The following is a 19838-nucleotide window of genomic DNA, read 5'->3' as shown; positions in this document are numbered from 1 at the left end:
CGTGGGTATTGTGATGCAGATTGGTCCAGCCCACAGGTGGGATAACTACCCCCGTGGGGCTGTGAGCCTCTGTCTTTCCCCGGACGGCCTCGAGGGTAAGTTAGCTCTTTGTCCCTCCTTCCCTGCCCTGCTGCTTTTCTGTACTTAGCAATTTTTCATTTTCAGCCCCTCTTTGCCATCTGGCCTTTCCTCTCCTTCGAGGCCCTTTTTAAATTTCACGTGCTTTTTTAATATTTCAGAAGAATTCTTCTCTTTACCTTCCCTCATACGGACGAGTGAAAGTTTTCGACGTGTTTCTCTCTCAACCTGCCTTGACATAAGACTCCCCGATGAAGTTTTCTGTCGTGCACTTTCTAAACAGTCTCCACGTTGTAAAATATTTAAAATGTCCCTTTCTTCTGTCGAGGGAGGGCAGAATATAAGGGGGAGTGAAAACCTTTCAAAAACTGTATGGTGACGCATGCTGTCAAGCTACGTACTACCTTTATATTTGGCAAGTGGAACCTCTAAACTAACCAAGCTCAATGTTAGTTTGTTTTCTGTTAGATTTCCAGCTTGAGGTTCTGTGGGATTTGGGCTCCTACCTACTTTATTTACTTTTTCAATTTCCGCTCAATATCCCAATGTTACTATATTCAATGTTCCTTTTCTAGGAAACAGTTACAGAAAGAAGAAAACAGCTGTCTGATTTTGCCCTGTCCCTCCCATCTAGACGCTCCTTAAAGAGCCCGTTTACCTCTGCAGGAAGAATTCCATCTCCCCACGAGCTCCAAGGGGAAACCTGGAAGAGGCCGTGACAATGTCTGTGTCAGGGAAGGTAAATTATTTGTTTGTTGAGAAGTGTTGTGTTCAGCCCAGAGTCGCTTTCTTTCCATTTGACCAAACTTTTTACCATGATCGGATTGGGTTCAACTCAAACTGGTCCCATCTCCCCTCCTCCCCCAATTTCTCAGAACATCCAGTGAATGGAAAAATCGATCCTTTGCCCTGGGATCTTGGCTGAGGTCTCTAGACATGATACAAATATTAGGAGGGAATTTCAGAGGGTCCTGTGCCAGCTGCACCCATCCCCCATATCTCTACTCTCTGGCAGCCTTTGAAGAGATCAGTTGGGGGATTTTTTTGGCTTTTTATTTTTGGCAGGATGACGCTGTCCGGTTCTCCCAGGAGCTGTCAGCGGGCGAGAAGGAAGCCAGTGGGAACAGAAAGGGGAAAGTCCTGAAGTGTCTCCAGAGCCTTGGTATTGCCTGTGATGAGGTAGGCCTCCGTCATGCCCTACAGCGCTAAGGAGAACGCTCTAGCCCGTCAGGCAGGGCTGTGGTGATTGAGGTGCCTGGTTCAGTGGCAGGAAATCCCTCACAAATCGGGCCCCACGGAGGGGCTCCCTATCCAGCGTGACACTCCCGAACCGCAGGGGGGCAGCCCGTGGCCACAGACATCCACCGCTTCTATCCTTTGGCCTTCACTGCTAGAGGCACAAGCCCTGACACACGTCACCAAAGGAGTAACATGCTTGTAAGTGCCGGATGGGGCTTTTGGGAAACCAGGGGAAACAACAGCCTCTGCAGGGCCCTCGGTGAGCTGGGAGGGGGAGGGGCTGGCTCTGACCCCTCAAAGGGGCGGAGCTTTTGGCTGAAGGGGCAGGGGCAACCTCTACTCAGGACCTCCCAGAATACATTGTTCCACCCAGAGGGCCGTTCATGGCCCCCTCCCTCCCCGCAGCCCTCAGCAGCTCCGTCTCTGCAGGCAGCCCTAAGAGCCATACAGGACACTCTGCACAGGGCTCCGGTGGCGCTTTAAAGGTCCCAGGGCTCCGGCCACCCTGCTGTCACGGTATCAGCAGCAGCAGCCAGGAACACTGGGCCCCATGGAATCACCAGGCCCCAGGGAAATTCCCCCCTTTGCCCCACAGGCCTGTCTGGGGCTGACCTCTAGAGGGCTCCAGGTGCATATGAATTCGGTCATTGCTCGTTAATGACTCCCTGCCATGTGACTGTGAAGCCAGAACATGCCTGCAGCAGAGGACAGATGGAAAGGGGCCATTAGAGCCATCCCCGGGGAGCATAGAGGGACAGGGAGCTGGGTTGAGTCCGCTATTTACTCTTGACTGACAGATTGCTCAGATCAGTAATGGATGGGGATTGTGTAACATGCTTCCTACATGCATCACAGTGCCCTCTGCTGGTTGAACTGCACGGAGGGTAAAAGCCAACTACTGCTGCCTACCTGCTGTGGTGCCTCTCTTACTGACATGGTGGAGCTGTGGGGAACCCCCCAGGAGAGTTACCTAGCATTAAAAAGTGGTAATCCTGGAAGGAAGGGAGCTCTACACACCCAACACACCTGAGGGATGTCTCCTCTCTTTGGGCCTTGCAGATCCAGCTTAAGAAACTTTCCCTGCTTCCTTCTCACAGCCGTCTTCCCAAGGGAGAGTGACCTGGAGCTTTTTGGTGCTCAAGGGTCAGTCTCTCTAGTGCTCACTGACCTGTTAGCGCATTAGTGTCACAACGGGCTGACTTTGCATTCAATGCCTCTTGGATGAACAATTTCTGTGTTGTGAAAAAATGTCCATTATGCACAAAAAATTAAATTTTCAATCTTAACATTTTGAAATTGAGGGGGGCAGGCAGGCAATGGGGGGATCATGGGGGGGGGGGGGGGTTTGGAGGTGGCCACTTCCTAATTTTTTGATGAACAGTTTGGTTCCTCCAAGAAAGAAAGAGCCAAATTTTATAGGAATAAAAATCATTTCCTGAGCAGCTGCCTTTCCTACATTTTGAGGGCACAGAGACGAGTCCTTCTACAGGACACATTTGTTCCAAACAAACAGACAGACAGACAGGTATGGCTCCTGTAAGTCATGGGGACAGTAAAAAGCTCTAGTAAATCTGACCCAGATTCCACGTCCAATGGAAACCAAAGGGAGTTAGGAACCCGTGTTGCTTCAGGGGGTTTCAAGTGCCCTGTAGGCCCTCACATGCATCCCTTTCTCGAACGGGTCTGTAACCAGAGCTGGGTACCAGAGAGGCCTCAGCGTTCTTCATTCATTTGTCGTTTTCTCTTCCCCTCTCCCAGAAGACCATGCCCATTATCGCCGAGCTAGGATCGGGTGGGGGCCTGCGGGCCATGATCGCCCTTCTGGGAACCTTGGCGGAGATGAAGAAACAACGCCTGCTGGACGCCGTCATGTACCTGTGCGGGGTGTCGGGATCCACCTGGTAGGTGCACGTCTGTAGAAGGGTGAATGAGCCATTTTTCCTGAAGAGTTGGAGCATTCTTACGATGATTCAGCCCTGAACGTTTTCCATGCGTTGTGAGTGACGTCTTCAGAAGCACCTGGGGTGTGTCCACTCCACACTCAGGGAGCATGGGGTAATGCATCCAATTCCGGCCCCTCTCCCTACAGAAAGGATGTGGAGGGGCCAGATGTGGAGTATTGTGTCCAGTTCTGAGCTCCACATTACAGAAAGGATGTGGGTGCACTGGAGAGGCTTTATTTTCCGAAAGATCCCCGTCTAGACTGGCGCTTTTTGTCGGCAAAGCCCCGAGCCGGAAAAAAGCGGCAGCCATGTTCATGCAAATGAAATGGGGAAGATTTAAATCCCCGCTTCATTTGCAATTGCGGTTTGTCTAATCAACATCTCTTTTCCGCAAAAGGGGTGCAGTCTAGACACAGCCCAGATGTGGCCTCACCAGAGCCAAATAAAGGGGAATAATCACTTCTCTGGATCTGCTGGCAATGATCCTCCTAATGCAGCCCAATATGCTGTTAGCCTTCTTGGCTACAAGGGCGCTTTGTTGACTCATCCTCAGCTTCTCCTCCTCTGTCCCTCCCAGGGCCTTTTTCTGCCAAACTGCTGCTTAGCCAGTCATTGTCCACCCTGTAGCAATGCCTGAGATTCTTCCGTCCCAAGGGCAGGACTCTGCCCATGTCCTTGTTGAACCGCCTCAGATTTCTTTTGGCCCAACCCTCCAATTTCTCTAGGTCACTCTGATCCCTTCCCTCCAGCGTATCTACCTCTCCCCCCAGCCTTGGCTTTCAGCAGAGGGTCTTGGCTCTCTCCCTATGACTGGCATGAACTTCCCAGAGGCCATGGTGCCAGGCAGCCATGGATGAATTTCTTGTGAAGTCTCAGTGGTGTTAGAACTTGCCCGAACGATCGTTCTGCATGAGAAACAGAAGGTTGAAGATGAAAAGGGGGAGGGAGGTGCCCTCTTCTACGTCCTTAGTCTCAGCCACACCCCTCTCTGGTTCATTCCAAGGTGCATGTCCACCCTCTACAAGGAGAAGGACTGGGCAGAGAAAATAGAGGACTTGGAAGAACCCCTGATAGACCAACTTTGTGAGACTTCCTGGCATATTAAAGAAGAGTTTAATTTGGTGATACAGGCAGCTGAAGACGAACTCTTCTCTCTGACCGATGTCTGGGACGCTTTCTTTGTCTATAGTGTATTGAAACTGGTAGGTTTGCATGTAAATCCAGAGTCTCTCTCTCTTTCTCTCTCTCTCTCTCTCTCTCGGCAGTACATGGGATTCAGGAATAAAAGAGTGGTAGGATGAATAAGTCCTGCTCATATCTGAAAGCTTTCTGACCCCTCCTGGTAATTTTGTAGGCCTCAGCCTCTTCCCTGGAGCTCCCAAAGATCACTGTGGTATTTCAACAGTTCTAAAGTGAGACCTTCCAGGCTGTTTAAGGGATTTGGAGACACATTGCCCAGTAAAACTCTTGGGAATTTGACTACTCATTCCTTTGGATGTTTGTGACAATCTCACCCTAGCATCTGATCCCAAAATCCTGGGCTTTCTGGAATGTAAATTGATGTGAAAAAAAGCTAGAAGGAATGAAATTCTCAGTCATACTCTTGAATTTTTATCAATGGGCTCTTCTATCTCACAGGAAAAAAAGGCTTCACACAGTCCAGTGAGTGAGAGTTGAAGTTAAGGAAAACGTCTATTTTTGACAGTGAGGGTAATTGACTATTGGAACAATTTATCAAGTTTTATGGTGGATTCTTCAGCACTGACCATTTAGGATTCATTATTTATTTTTTTCCGAAAGATTATTTAACCTAAAATTATTTTCATAAATTTCAAGTCACTTCTTGGAAATGGGATTTTTTTCCCTATTAGCTAAAGTGGCCAGCAAAATTCCATTTCAAAATACCAAGTTGGAATGTTTCATTTCAAACAGGCCCAAAGAAAGCATTTCAATTTTTAATTTGCATTTTTTTCTCAGATGAAAGAATTCACCACATTCGACCGAATTCATGAGTAATTTCAGAACTCCAAAAATATTTGTTTTGGGTTGAATTGACTTCCCTCTGATATTCTTATCATCTTAACACACGGTATTTCTCTCAATCAGATGAGCAAACTGTTTTTCTCCAGGATAGACATGTGTTAAGGCAGGGTTTCTCAACCAGTGGTATGAGTACCCTAGGGATCCCTGAGAGACATCTGGGGGGATCCATCAACAACTGAAATTTGGAGAAAACTGAATTTTTGTTTTAATTTTTACAGCACTTGATTATATTTGTACTTTTTACACACAAAAATGTCATTGCCCGCCCGGCTACAATTAAGTTGTTTAAACAAATGTGTGGCAAAGGTAGAATTTTTTTGTGTGTGTGTCTGAAAACTGTAGGGACTGGGGGTACTTTATTAAAAAAAAAAAGGTTGAGAAACACTGTCCTAAGGCACTGACCTTGCTTAGATGCTTTTGAAAAGCCCTTTAGATGCTGCTTTGCATCGTTAGGTGCCAAATATTTTTGAAACTCTGGGTCCAATTCCCTTAGCCCATTTGGAAATCTCCAGGATGGCCTGTAAAGACTTGCTTGTTTTTTCAGCACAGTGCATGCTAGAAGGAGGGGAAAATGATGAAGATGATGGTAGTCTCGGTTTAATTGGTAGCCTGAACTAATTACAGGTTGAACCTCTTTAGTCCAGAACCCCTAGCTGGATGTCCACTTATCATGGGTGGGGCCAAGTTTCCAACGGTCTTATCAACTTTATTTACAGCCACCAGCCCTGTCTCTCTGTTCTGTGCTGTTATTTAGCTCTAATTTACCCCGAAATGTCTTCTAAGAGCCCAGCAAGCAGAGGAAGTGCTAGTAATGTGGATAGACAATATTGACCTTCCGTGGTCCGGAAAATTCTCTTTTTCGGAACCAAGTGTGCTGGACTGGAGAGGTTCAATCTATAGCAAGGAACAGAATTTCTGGGAACATCACCAAAACTTTTCTCTTTTGATACTAATCAATTCTCACCTTTCCAGCATGATCCGACCAAGTTATCTGAACACACGGATGCCTCCACAAAAGGGACTAACCCTTACCCCATCTATGCTGCAATAGAAATTAGTAAATTGAGTGAAGAAGGTAAAACAAGCCCAGGTAAAGAAATGTATTTTTTTCATACCTTTCCAATCTCTCTCTACATTTCAATCACATTTTCATTACTCCCATTGCCAAAATGGTTATTGACGTTCTTCATTGTCCACAAAAAAAAGTTAAAAAAACAAAAATTTTCCATGATTATTTCAACAGTGACTTTGAAAACAAGGCAAATGTCTATTAAATACACCTATTATAAATGGCCAAATGTGTTTAAGAAACGAATCTTTTCTGTGAAAGGAAAAGAAGTTGGGAAACGTCAGAAAACGTGACATTGCTTTTCCCTTTTCGATCAGCTCTACCGTTAAATGTATTGTTTTTAGATTTGACTCATTATGATGCATTTTCCCTCTCCACCTTTCTTTGGACTGAGGGATGGGTTGGTGAAGGGGCCCCACAGCAAGGAGGATTCTGGGATATGCAAGGACAACACATGATGGCTTAGGAGGGAAACACTAGGAGGAGGAGGTCACAGGAGAAAATGACCACGGACGAAAGAAGAGACTGAAAAATTGAATCGATCTATTTGCTCCAAGGGGAGGAGGAACTGAGAACTTAATTGCCCTTGGACAAAAAGGGAACAAAAAATTGGCACTTCAAAGGGGCCATTTTACACACCACTTGGAGAAGTTTCAGAAAAGGGCAACCACAATGGTTCAGAATTTGAACGGGAGCCATAGGAAGAGAAATGAAAAAGACGGGGACTTTTCAGCTTAGAGACGAGGAGACTAAAGGGGAGGTCTATAAAGTCATGACTGCTGTGGGGAAAGTGAATAATTATTTACTTGTTCCCATTACACAAGAACTAGGGGTCACCAAATGAAATTAATAGCAGGTTTAAAACAAACCAAAGGAAGTTTTTCTTCATGCAGCGCAAAGTCAACCTGTGGAACTCCTCGCCAGAGGAGGTTGTGAAGACCAGGGTTCAAATAAAGAGCTAGATTAGATTCATGGAGGTTGGGTCCATCAATGGCTTTTATCCAGGCTGGGCAGAGCTGGTGAATCAGATCACTGGATGATTCCCTGTTCTGTTCCCTCCCTCTGGGGCTCCTGGCATTGGCCACTGTCAGCAGACAGGACACTGGGCTGGATGGTCTCACCCTGTGTGGCTGTTCTTACTTTCTCATGTTCTTTCCCTCTCTCTATTTCCTAGGGCCCTGGTTTGAATACACCCCCCATGAGTCTGGCCTCTCTGGCCTGGGGGCATTCGTGAGCACTAAGGCCTTGGGAAGCAAATTCCATGGTGGGACTCTGAGAGAACAGAAGAAAGAGAAACACATCGGCTACTTGCAAGGTGAGTCACGAAGTCGCTTGATTCCCAGCTGGGCGAGGTGTAACCGCTCTGCCGGGGGGGCTGGCAGTGGGAAGGGCTCGGTGCAATACCTGGGGCTCCTGTTTCACAGTGGGACAGAGAACCAGCTTGAGTCTTTACCCTGAACATTACACAGCACCCCTGAGTGCAGCTCAGAGGCAAAACATCCCCCCTCCCATGCACCCAGCCGGTGTCGAGCAGAGAGAGCCCCACTGTCGGGATTCGAGCGCATCTTACCACAAGCAAAACTCTCCCTCCAAAGTCCATGGGGGGTCCTCGGGCACCGATCCCCACCCTGTCCCACAGACCGATGTCCCTCTAACGCACCCCTCCCTCCTCTTCCTCCGCACCCCGCTCACAGCCACTGCCCGTGGTCAGCGGAGACCCAGAGTTCAGTGGTGCACCCGCACGAGTTCCCCTCCCCTTGAGAAGGGGCAGGAGGAAAATGCCAGGCCATGTTCACCCCGTCGCACTGCTGTCACCTCCTCTTTCCAATGGTCCTTTTCATAGAATCAATTTTGAGAAAAAAAAAAAGTATTTGGGGATGCAAAAAATCAGAGAATCCCAGGGCCAGCAGAGACCTCAGGAGCCATGGAGTGAAACCCTCTACCCAAAGCAGGACCAACCCAACTCAACCATCCCAGCCAGGGCTTGGTCAAGTCAGGACTTAAACACCCCTAGGGATGGAGATTCCAGCCCCTCCCTAGGGAACCCAGCCCAGTGCTTCCTCACTCTCTTAGAGAAATTCTTTTTCCTAATCTGCAACCTAGACCTCCCCCATGGGAAAACTTGTGCCCACCTCTACTTAAAATAACCGATTTCAGTCAGGACCAATGAGTGAACCAAGTTGCAAAAGCACATAGCCCATCGGAGGTTGATCTGCCAGCGCCCACTGGACTTTTCTACCAATGGTCCACCGTCTAGAGAGGGTATTGGTGCCATCGTCACTCCACTGAGGCAAATCAGGTCTTTTCCTTTTTATTTTCAGGTCTCTGGGGAAGTGCCCCTGGAAGCATGAAGGAAAACATAAACTTTTTACTAGGTATTGACATTTCTGCTTATTGAAGGTAGGGTTGGGCCATCCGTTGAGTTGGAACAGGTCTCTCATGGAAGAGCCACCCCACCATTCTGTAGCAATGGTCCCAGTTCCTTACCATTCATCCCAGTGACACCGTCCCCTGCTACCAGTCACTGCATTGGCACCAGCATGATTTCAGAATGTCCAAAATTTCCCACAACGTGGAAATTCTGTTCTCTTGCCTGCTCTCCTCCCGAGTTACACCAGCGGAAGCCGGACCAAAATCAGGTCCTGGACACCTAGATCAAACACAACCCCAAATTTAATGAAAAAAATGACTCCACCTCACATTTCAGACCCTGAACGAGATTTCCTCGATTACACAGTTCACTAACTCACAGTAGCTGTGAGAAACGACTCCTAACGCATGTGTTTTGTTTTGTTTTTCTGAGATCTTATTAAGGAAAAATTCCAAAGTCTGAAAAAAACCCGGCAATGTGCACATTTTACAGCAGGTAGGTCATTGCATTTCTGGCAGGTTTTTCTTTAGCCTGAGGACTGCTCAAGGTCCTTTCCAGTTCTAGGGTGCTATGGTGAGATAGACTCCATAGCCCTGTCAAACTAGGGGTTGTGAGTTCAAATCTCACTAGGGGCTGCTCTTTGGAAGGTTGTGGCATCTCCATCATTAGAGATATTTGAGAGCAGATTAGATAAATGTCCTCAAACTCAACTTGTTCCAAACTGCCACCAAAATTCATCCATTCCCAAAGCTTGTCAGAATGATCAGTTTCTTGTGGAAAGTTTAAAGGATGACCAGCTGGCAGTTTTTAATGCAGGAAGTGCTGTTAGGAAAGTATCACCAGGCCTGCTGGGAAGTCATGAGCAGCCTAATCCCGAAGTTAAGTTATTAACGCCTGCCCACCACACAACTTGTATCCAATGGAAGAGAATTTCTGAGACGCACCGAGAGTCCACAAGGGGAAGAACCTTTCCCTGGGGGGATCCAGCCACTGCGCATTGGCAGGGTAGAGTGAGCTGCAAGTTATCTACCCGCCGTTGCCGTCTGACCCCAGGTGGAGTTTCTGACACGGGGACCCTGAGCATCTGCTGGAGGTGGAGTTATGAGCAAGGAAGAGAAATCTAAGCCCAATGCAAGTGAGAGCTGGGGAGGGGGGAACCCAACAGGGTGCTAAATAATGAGGCAGACAGGTGAGGAGGATGAACATCTTGGCAGGCAGGGTGGGCCTCAGGGCAGGGCAATTAGATGGTTCGAATGGGCTGTTTGCATCTCCCAGGAGGCCAGCGAGGTCTCTCAGATTCTGTGGTTCTCGGCCGTACGTGGATTGATCCCACCGTGCACAAATTCCCTCCCTAGAGCGGGCTCAGCCGCCGAACCCAACTGAGCTCACAGCTGAGCCTGTGCGGGGAATCCCTCCCTTCCCGTCACCGCTGGGAGCTCTGGGAAACCCAGCGACGGCAGGTCGGGCAGCGGGGCTGTGGTTACGTCTCCCCCGCCGCCGCCTCGCCGAGGGAGGGGACATTTCCCGTAGAGCTGGGGATCCAGGACCAGACGCAGGGTGTGGGGGTGGCTAGTTGTGGCTGGCACCGTAAGCCAGGTGTCGGGGGAGGGGAGCTCTAACCCATTATACACCTCATCCCACGGGTGTGCCTGATGTACCACATAGACACACTCAGCAACCAGGGCTCTGACCTCCACGGGCTGTTGCATCCTGGTGCCCAAGGGACTTGGGGGGGTCTGGCAACATCAGACTTTCCCCTCTGCACCCATGGGGCTACCAGGATTAACAGCAGCCTGGTGGCCACATCATGTCCTCGTTCCTTCCAGCTCCTCACTCTCCTTCTGACCATTGCCGGAGCGCTGGCCTCTTCCTGGAGCTTTACAAACAAGGCTCAGCCGGGAAAGACTGCGAGGGAGTCTTCAGGCAGCTAAAGGAAGCGCTGCAAGGCAAGTGGATCGGCGGGGCTAGATTGATCCCTTGTCCCTGTGTCTAATCAAGCAAGACGGGATTTTCAAACGGGGTCCAAAGTCTCCTTCCTTTGGAGCCTTAGGAAATATCAGATAGCATGAATTGCTTTGAATGAATGAATGAATGAATGAATGAATGAATGAATGAATGAATGAAATGAGTGAATAAATGGAGCAAATGAAATGCTGAATGAATGAATGAATGAGTGAATGAATGAATTGCTGCGTGCTGACAATATCCCAGTGTTTGCCAGTATTTCCACAAATTCCCGTGGCCATTCTGATACACACGGGCTCAGGTTTGCAAAAGGGCCTGAGAAAATTTGACCCGTAAATCCTATTGCTTTTTAGTGGCCACCACAACTGCATTTGCACCCGTTGAACATCCCTGAGCTCCAGAGCATATTGAATGAGCCTCCCATTGGTCGTCTCAAATCTAACCTAACTTTGCCCATTCTCTGAGCAGGTGGGAAAACCCAGAGTTCCTACCTGAAGTGCCTCGAGGTGCATAAGACCTGGAGTTCAGAGACGTGGGGGGAAAAAAAGGCAGCGTTCACTAAACTCATTGCGGGTTTTAAAACTGAACTTCAAGGTGAGTCTTCCAGACTCTGCTGTCTCTTAGACAGACGGTGTCTGGACTTCCCAAATTATTCCTCCAGATGTGGGAGCCAATGCGCCAGATGTGTCCCATGTGGGAGAAAAAAATGGTCATTTCACTATTTCATCATTTCGAGTGTTTCAGTTCTTTTTTCTTCTCTTCCCCCTCCCGCACTTTAAGAGGAAAAAGGAGTCTGGGCACCTTTGCAATCGTCTATCAATGTGGGGGCCATTCAGCCCAGCTCTTTGGCTGGCCTGGGGGGCGATAGTGAAACCCATACTAGTGACCAAGTCAAGTCCATTGTCATGGGTTCAAACGCATCAGGGCTCTGGGCTGTCTGGCTACTGATGACTATTAATGCACTTTGTTCCACAATAAACCTGATTCGGTTTTTTATTGGAGCCTGTGGTCTTTGGGGGCTCTCATGACATGTATTCATAGACTCATAGACTTTAAGGTCAGAAGGGACCATTATGATCATCCAGTCTGACCCCCTGCACAGTGCAGGCCACAGAATCTCACCCACCCCCCTAGAATAATCCTCTCACCTATGTCTCAGATATTGAAGCCTTCAAATACTTTGAAGGCTCCAACATGCAGAGAGTCCTTCAGCTGTGATCTGTGCCCAATGCTACAGAGGAAGGCGAAAAACCTCCAGGGCCTCTGCCAATCTACCCTGGAGGAAAATTCCTTCCTGACCCCAAATATGGCGATCAGCTAAACCCTGAGCATGTGGGCAAGACTCACCAGCCCGACACCCATTGTGCTAGTTCCCTGTGCAGAACGGGCATGAGATACTGAGGTAGCCTAAGAAATCGCACGCAGCCAAATGTTTATCATCCCTGATGGAGCAGGGTTATCCTGAATTTAGTACACCGCTGTCCTGGTCTGCTCCAGGTGGCTGGCGCCATAAACCAGGTGTTGGGGGAGGGGAGCTCTAACCATTACACACCTCCTTCTCCGGGTGTGCCTGATGTACCACGTACAGACACACTCAGCAACCACGACTCTGACCTCCACGGGCTGTTGCATCCTGGTGCCCAGGAGACTTTGGGGTCTGGCAGCATCAGACTGTCCCCTCTGCGCCCATGGGGCCACCAGGATTAACAGCAGCCTGGTGGCTACATCATGTCCTCGTTCCTTCCAGATACTCACAGTTCTTCTGGCCACTGCTGGGGTGTCGTCCTCTTCCTGGAGCTTCACGTGCAAGACTCCGCCGGGAAAGAATGCGAGAGAGTCTTCAGGGAGCTAATGGAAACCCAGAGAGGCAAGTGGATCGGTGGGACTAGATTTACTGCCTGTTCCTTTGTCTAATCATGTAAACCTAGTGCCTGTGATGCCGTAGGTAATGTCTGATGTCATGAATTGCTGAATGAATGAATTGCTGTCAACAAATGAATTGCTGAATGAATGAATAAATTGCTGCATGCTGACAATATCTGTGTGTTTGCCAGTATTTCCACAAATTCCCGTGGCTGGTCCAGTACACACAGGCTCAGGTTTTCAAAAGGGCCTGAGGAAATTATCACCCTAAAACCTATTGCTTTTTAGTGGCTGCCACACCTGCCTTAGCCCCCTGTGCCCTGAAACGGATCCAATGAGCCTTCTCTGACTTATCTCCCGTCTAAGCTCATTTCACCCATTATTTATGCAGAAGAAAGTATCAGAAATCATCACCTGACGAGCTCTGACCTGGCTTCGTTCCCGTACTGGAACATCGTGACAAAAGGATTTTGGGAGATAGCTCACTTCATCTGGGAATGTGAACAGGAAGCTGCAGGCAAGTCTTGTACAAACGTTGGTCACTTAGACGGGCTTCCAAATTTCCAAATTCCTGCTTCACATGTGGGAGCAAAGAACCAGAGGTGTCTAAAAGGGAAACAATTGATGGTTTCACTATTTCCCTGTGTAATTCAGCATTTCAGACATTTCACTTCTTTCTTCCACTGGTTTCCCCCTCAGATTAAGGGGTAAAAATAAAATGCTAAAATCACCACCATCTGGTTAAAGGGTAGGAAACAAAGATTCATAGAATCACAGAACACGAGCACTGGAAGGGCTCTTGAGAGATCATCAAGTCCAGTCCCCTGCCCTCACAGCAGAACCAGGCACCGTCTAGATCAGGGGTGGCCAACCCACTTAACAAAGAGCTGAAACAGCTGTGGAAAAACTGCAAAGAGCCGCATCAGAATTGCTGAGAAAAAAAAGAGGCTGCCCCTTTAAGAAACAAACTGAGGCTTTTTGTTCAATGGCTGCCATCCTGGGCACCATTTTGAATTGCCACCCCAGTGAGCACAGGAGAGCCGATTGCTGGGGAGAGCTGGGGGGGGCAGGGGTCATGCGGGGGAGCTCAGCAGAGGATTTGTGAGTCACACGTTTGGGGGAGAAGAGCCGCATGTGGCTCGTGAGCTGCGGGTTGGCCACCCTGGTCTAGATCATGCCTGACAGATGTTTATGTAACCTGCTCTTAAATATCTGCAATTTTGGAAATTCCACAACCACCCTCGGCAATTTATTCTGGCAAGGAGTTCCACAGGTTGACTGTGCGCTGCAGGAAGGAAAACTTTTTTTTATTTGTTTTTAACCCGCTGCCTATTATTTTCAATTTGTGATCCCTAGTTCTTATGTTATGGAAACAAGTAAATAACTTTTCCTTACTCATTTTCTCCATACATGTCATGATTTTACAGACCTCTATTATATCCCCCAGGAAAAGCTATTTCCCTAGGCGGGTGGGGAAGCGCTGGGCTGGGTTCCCTAGGGAGGGGATGGAGTCTCCATCCCTTGAGGGGTTTAAGTCTGAGTTTGACCAAGCCCTGGTGGGATGGTTGAGTTGGGTTGGTCCGGCTTTGGGCAGGGGGCCGGACTCGGTGACTCCTGAGGTCTCTGCCAGCCCTGGGATTCTAGGATTCTCCTTTCTAAGCTGACAAGTCCCATCACCGTTTGTTCTGACCCACCTCACTTCCCCCCATGGGGCTGCAGCTGGGCAGAGGCGATTGTGTTTTCTGGGGGAAGGGAATTTAAATGTCCAATTTCTCGGGAAAAGACCCTGCCCCCTCAAACTCCTCCTGACCCCAAGCAGTTTTTGGCCCTGTCTGGTCACTGCTCACCCAGCGAGCCCCTCTCCCGAATGCTGCTCTTTCCTCAACTCCCCTCCCCATCCTGTAGCGGCTCATCTCAAAATTGGCCCTCAGTTTTACCCACGGAAATGCAAAGAAATGCCCCTTGTCGTGGGGCGGAGGGAGAGAGGAGGGTTCTCAAAGTGCTGAGTTCAAAGCAGTTACTCTGCCAGGGGCACTAAGCTACCTGGGGGCCTTTGGATCCACAAAACCCATCTCTGCCCACCCACCGATGTTCAAGGGGGGAAAGGCCGAATGTGTCCACAGAGTCTTCCCAGCTTTTTGTTTGAATTGACTTTCCCCTTCGGGTCCCCTTCCCCTTGCTCTTGCCTTCCCAGGATTCATATGGAACATGTCGAATCTCTTGTGGAAAATGGCACGCTGCCTCTGCACCTGGACGTGGGGCACCACCCACAACTTCCTCTACGGAAGCGGTGAGCAACCTCCTTTGGACTGGCGCTTTCCACGCGGAGCCCTACCCCTGTGGCATCATGATTGTGGGCATCAGAGGGTCGGGTGCGGGGTGAGAGTGCTGGGGAGGGCAGCATTCCTGTAGCCCTGAAAGCTCTGAGAAGATGTCATGAAATCTCTCACAAATTCTGTCTCTTGTAACCTACCTAACGCCTCCTTTCTGTGGCCATATGCCCCAAGTTCCTGTTGACAACTCTGAACAGCCGGCAAGGCCGAGAAATGTTTTTATTTCCGTGTAGCTGAAGGTGAACTGAGGTGCCAAACCACAAAACGATCATGTCTAGGTCACAGAGCAAGGTTGGTGAGGGCTACAGCAGGAATCACAGATGTCTGAATATTCTCGTGCTCAAGAGGGAGAAGAGAAGGGCGGTAAAAAGAGAATTTCTGCTTTGGGGTCCAACAAACTTCTCTGAATATTTGGTTTTCTTTGTTTTGCATTCTCCTGAGAGCTGGGAAGCTGGGGTGGAAATGTTATTTGTCTGGTTTTATTAGAATGAGATGTCAAAGCGTCCCCCATCCTCTTTAAGGCAACAGAGCACTGGCCCATGTTTGTCATAAATAATAGTTTTCTTCAAAGTGGGAAAAGATTATATTTTACAATCAACATTTTCACAAAAAAACAACAACCCCCAAACCAAAACCCAAACCAAAACCCTATCATGATTTTCTAGGAAATTCTTGCAATGAAATCTCACTCACGACAAACAGGAAAGGAACGGCGGAATTGAAACAACTTTGAAATCTCTGCACCTAACTCCCACTCATTTCGCTTGGAATGAGGGGCTTGTCGGTGACCGGGATGGGGCAGCCCTGCCTACATAGGGTTGCCAGGTGTCTGGTTCGGTAATTGCACCTTCCATCTAATAAAAAAACAACAGAAAATACCGGACATGTAAAATGTTGGGTATTTTCTGTTTTCCTCCGCCAGAAGGCCAATGGGGACATTTCCCACCACCATGTCTGGCAAGGGTGGGGGGAGCGAGGAGTGTGGGAATTTAAAGGTACAGCGACTTTTTTTCTTTGCTCAACAAAAATTTTTCCCAGAGTGTTTTTTTTGGAGGGGGCGGAGGGGTGGTTCAGTATATTTTGTTAAACCATCTGGCAACCCTAATGCCTAGTGGTTGGAGCAGGAGTCATGCCTAGTCTGAGCTGGTGTGAAAAGCCCGGGGCCGGTGTTGAGGGTTGAAAGCAGCGTCAGAGGCCAGGCATCCGCGCCGGTGACCTGGAGCAGGGCAGGATGGCTGCCAGGCTGCGGCTCTTAGGCTGTATCGACACGGAGAACGTTTGGAGACAAAGATGCTGTCCACAGGCAAAACTGAAAACCAGTCAACCTGGTTTTTCTGCCTCCCATTTTCTGCATTTCCTGGCCACGTGGCTAGCTCTTCTGGTGAGAAAGCAAAGCATTGTGGGTAAGCATCCCACAGGGCAATGTGGAAGGAAGGCAGAGCTCATCCCTATGCTTCTAGGGATTCCCTCCTATCTCTGGGAGCTCTCAGTGCTGGGAATGTCAAGGCAGCCCAGCTGTCTCCCCAGCCCCCGCCTAGCAGCAGCAGCCGGCCTGCCGCTGAGTTCCTAGCTGGGCAGAACAGGAGCATCCCAATGATTTGCTCTCTGTTTGTTCCCCAAAGGGAGCTGCTCACTCAGCTGTCAGACCCTTCCTGGAGCTTTGAAGGGAGTTTAATCCTTACCCAAAAACAAGTCCTGGATGCATTTTTTGCAGGTGCGGCCCAAGCCGCTGGCTTGACCAACAAAGAATTAATCTACTTGATCGACGCCGGCCTTGCTATCAATTCCGCCTACCCCCTGGTGCTGCGCCCACAGAGGAACGTGAAACTGATCCTCTCCTTCGACTTCAGCTCGGGGGATCCCTTCGAGGTAACATCTACAATTTATGTGATGTCGCCCAAAGCCTGAACTGGGATAGAAACCTTAGAATCATAGAATCACAGAACTGGAAGGGACCTTGAGAGGTCATCAAGTCTATTCCCCACCCTCCCGGCAGGGCCAAGCACCATCTAGACCATCCCTGACAGGTGTCTGTCCAACTTGCTCTTCAATATTGCCAGGGATGGAGATTCCACAACCCCTCTCAGCAATTTAGTCCAATGTTTCACCACCCTGACATGTAAGAAGTTTTTTCTAATATCCAGCCCAAACCTCCCTCGCTGCAGTTTAAGCCCATTGCTTCTTGTCCTGTCCTCAGAGGCCAAGGGGAACAATTTTTCTCCCTCCTCCTTGTGACACCAGCCTGGGAGGTTTTGAATCCCACAGCCATAGTGTAAGTGCTGTTACACAACGATTCTGGCTGCAGGGATGTGGCAATCGGGTCGTGCCTGGGGAGGTCCTGTCCATCAGTTCCATAGAGGCTCCTTGGAATGCTTGTGTCTCTCAGGTTAGGTGCACCTCTAACGCTCTAGCCTGGCCACAGTAGCGGGATCACACGGTGCGAGTGGAAATGCTGACGGTTTATTTTACAATCCATTTTCCCTCCTCTCCAGACCATCACGAGCGCGTCCAAGAATTGCCAGGAAAATCGGATCCCATTTCCCCCGGTAGATGACCAAAAGTTTGACAAGAAAGATCGAGACAAGCCCTCTGGTTGCTACATCTTCAAGGGAAAGACTGGTCCCACCGTCATGCACTTCCCGCTCTTCAACACGGAAAACTGCCCCGGTAAGTGAGTTGTGCTCATGTTCTTCTGCAACTCTGTGGGGTGGATTCCCCATGGTACTTAGGTGTCTGATTGCTGGATTAGCCACCGCCAGGACAGAATAACTCTGGGCATCACAAAATCCCTGCTCAGAGGGGCCACCAGACTCTGCTGTCCCATCCCAGGCTTCCAGAGGTGTGAGCGGGGGAAGGGAGACAGTCCTCTGCCTCCCCTGGCTGCAGGAGGATGTGCTGAGCAGAGGCCAGCAGGATCAGGTCCCGGGCCTGTTGTCAGACAAATGCTGGAAGATTTCCTGGCGTTGCTGGGTGCTTCAGTGCAGGTGGCTAGGGCTGCAGGGGTGCAGGAATCAAGGCAGGGTGGGTGGGCTCGGGGAATGGGGTCAGGGCAGGTGTCTAGTAGGTATGGGGGGCTCAGGGCAGGAATCTAGGAGATGTGGAGAGGCTCAGGGCAGAGGGTGGGGGTGCAGGAGTCAGGGCGGGGGAGGGGAAGTGGGGGGAGGGCTGAGGGTAAGATCCAGGATGGAAAAGGGAGATCTGAGGTCGGTTGGCTGACAGGTCATGGGGGGGGGGGCGCTACCAGGCCTGCCCATGGTACTGAGGGTGGTGCTAGTCCTCCTCTTGGAGGTCAGGACTGTGCTACTTTGGCAGGTCTTTGCTAGCGGAAGGTGGCTGGTCCCCCGGGTGACTCCCCATGGTGGGATGGGGCTGGGCTGGCTGCCCCCTCCAATCAGCAGCTCCTGAGGGGGGCAGCACTGCTGCTTGAGGGGGCTGTTGGCCAGTGGCCCCCCCTTTCTGGCACTGTGGCCGAAACCTGGGGGAGGGATTTGGGGGCGGGAGGCCACTTACCCAGGCTGGGGGCCTGCAGCATGGAGAGCACCGACCCCAGCTGGCCCCTCACTGCCTGGTGCGGCCGCTGCCCTGTGGTCACTCTGCAGTGTAGCTCTCCCCTGCGCTCGCTGCCCCCTGTGGTCAAAACCTGTCACTGCTCTCAGGCCCCTCCCTTTCTGTGTTAGGGAAAACAACCCCATTCCAGGCACTTCCCATTGTCCTGGCACAACCAAACCCTGCCCTTGCTGTACAGTAGGATGAGAGTAAACTGCCAACCACATTTGGGGATCCTAACTCTTATAATTTAGGAGGAATTCCTGAACACACAGACTCACAGACAGCTGGAGTCACAGACAGATGGACAAATATACAAACTCTCTAAAATACATAGAGAGATGATGATAACAGCACTAGTTCTCCAGTCACATCTTTGTTTGTTTGTTTGTTTTTTGTGGAGGGAGGGAAACTAGGAAAACCTTTTTAACATCCTGGTAGTTTTGCCTTCCAGGGGGATGTAGGGGAATCCCCAAGAGATGGTTTAGGAACAGGTTGGAGAACCACCCTTCAGGGTTGGGCTAGATTCAGTTGGTCCTGCCTCAGCACAGGATGCTGGAAGAGATGTCTCCCAAGTTCCTTTTCAGCCCCACATTTCTATGATTCTATGAAAACATCAGGAGTTGCTCCCCTGCCTCTTTAGGTGCGTGGTTCTGTGCTGTTGGGTGCCGGAGAAGTGTATAAACAAAACCGCTGTTCTCCTCTTTTCTGCACTTCCCTACCTCTTTTAGGAGCAAACGAGATAGAGCAGTGCAGAGACAAGTTTGCCACCACAAATATGTCTTATTCAAAGAAAGATATGGAAGAACTCCTCACCAAAGCGAAGAAGAATGTATCCAACAACGTGGATAAGATTCTGGAGGAAATCAAGCAAATTGTGTCCTCACTCACCCCCAAATAATTTTAAAAACACATCTCTTTTTGTTCAGGAAAGACAGAAAACTGGATGCAAGGATACATAGATAGATAGATAGATAGATAGATAGATAGATAGATAGATAGATAGATAGATAGATAGATAGATAGATAGATGGGGTGTGGGGATAGATAGATAGATAGATAGATAGATAGATAGATAGATAGATAGATAGATAGATAGATAGATAGATAGATAGATAGATAGATAGATAGATAGATAGATAGATAGAGGGGGTGTGTGGGGATAGATAGATAGATAGATAGATAGATAGATAGATAGATAGATAGATAGATGGGGGTGGGGATAGATAGTACATGATGATTATTAGATGAATAAATATATCAATAGTAGTTCATGGTAACATAGATGGATCATCTGAAGATCATCCCACTTGAAGATGTGGGTTTTGCTCAGGAAAGCACGTGATACTATATATCTACATACATGAATTTGTTAGTGTCTAAGGTGC

At 49.2% G+C, this 19838-nt stretch overlaps 1 protein-coding gene across 1 annotated transcript; it reads left to right on the top strand.

Annotated features, from left to right (window-relative positions):
- Positions 1-799: 799 nt before the first annotated feature.
- Positions 800-19351, top strand: LOC142821316 (cytosolic phospholipase A2 gamma-like). Its single transcript, XM_089774432.1, has 12 exons — positions 800-817; positions 1144-1257; positions 3076-3218; positions 4264-4462; positions 6276-6393; positions 7547-7687; positions 10570-10689; positions 11177-11302; positions 14766-14861; positions 16619-16773; positions 17397-17571; positions 19182-19351. The coding sequence occupies exons 1-12, from the start codon at positions 800-802 to the stop codon at positions 19349-19351; spliced, it is 1575 nt and encodes a 524-aa protein (XP_089630558.1).
- Positions 19352-19838: the final 487 nt, after the last annotated feature.

Source organism: Pelodiscus sinensis, chromosome 30 (assembly GCF_052426305.1).
Source record: "Pelodiscus sinensis isolate ZL-2025 chromosome 30, ASM5242630v1, whole genome shotgun sequence".
NCBI lineage: Eukaryota > Metazoa > Chordata > Testudines > Trionychidae > Pelodiscus > Pelodiscus sinensis.
This window is presented reverse-complemented; position numbering and strand designations above follow the sequence as displayed.

What these genes read in the sequence shown, in the direction of transcription:
- LOC142821316 (XM_089774432.1), top strand. An exon ending in AGAAGGTAAAACAAGCCCAG is followed by an intron (nt 6,394 to 7,546) that starts GTAAAGAAATGT and finishes TCTATTTCCTAG; the next exon opens with GGCCCTGGTTTGAATACACC. An exon ending in CAACTTCCTCTACGGAAGCG is followed by an intron (nt 14,862 to 16,618) that starts GTGAGCAACCTC and finishes CATTTTTTGCAG; the next exon opens with GTGCGGCCCAAGCCGCTGGC.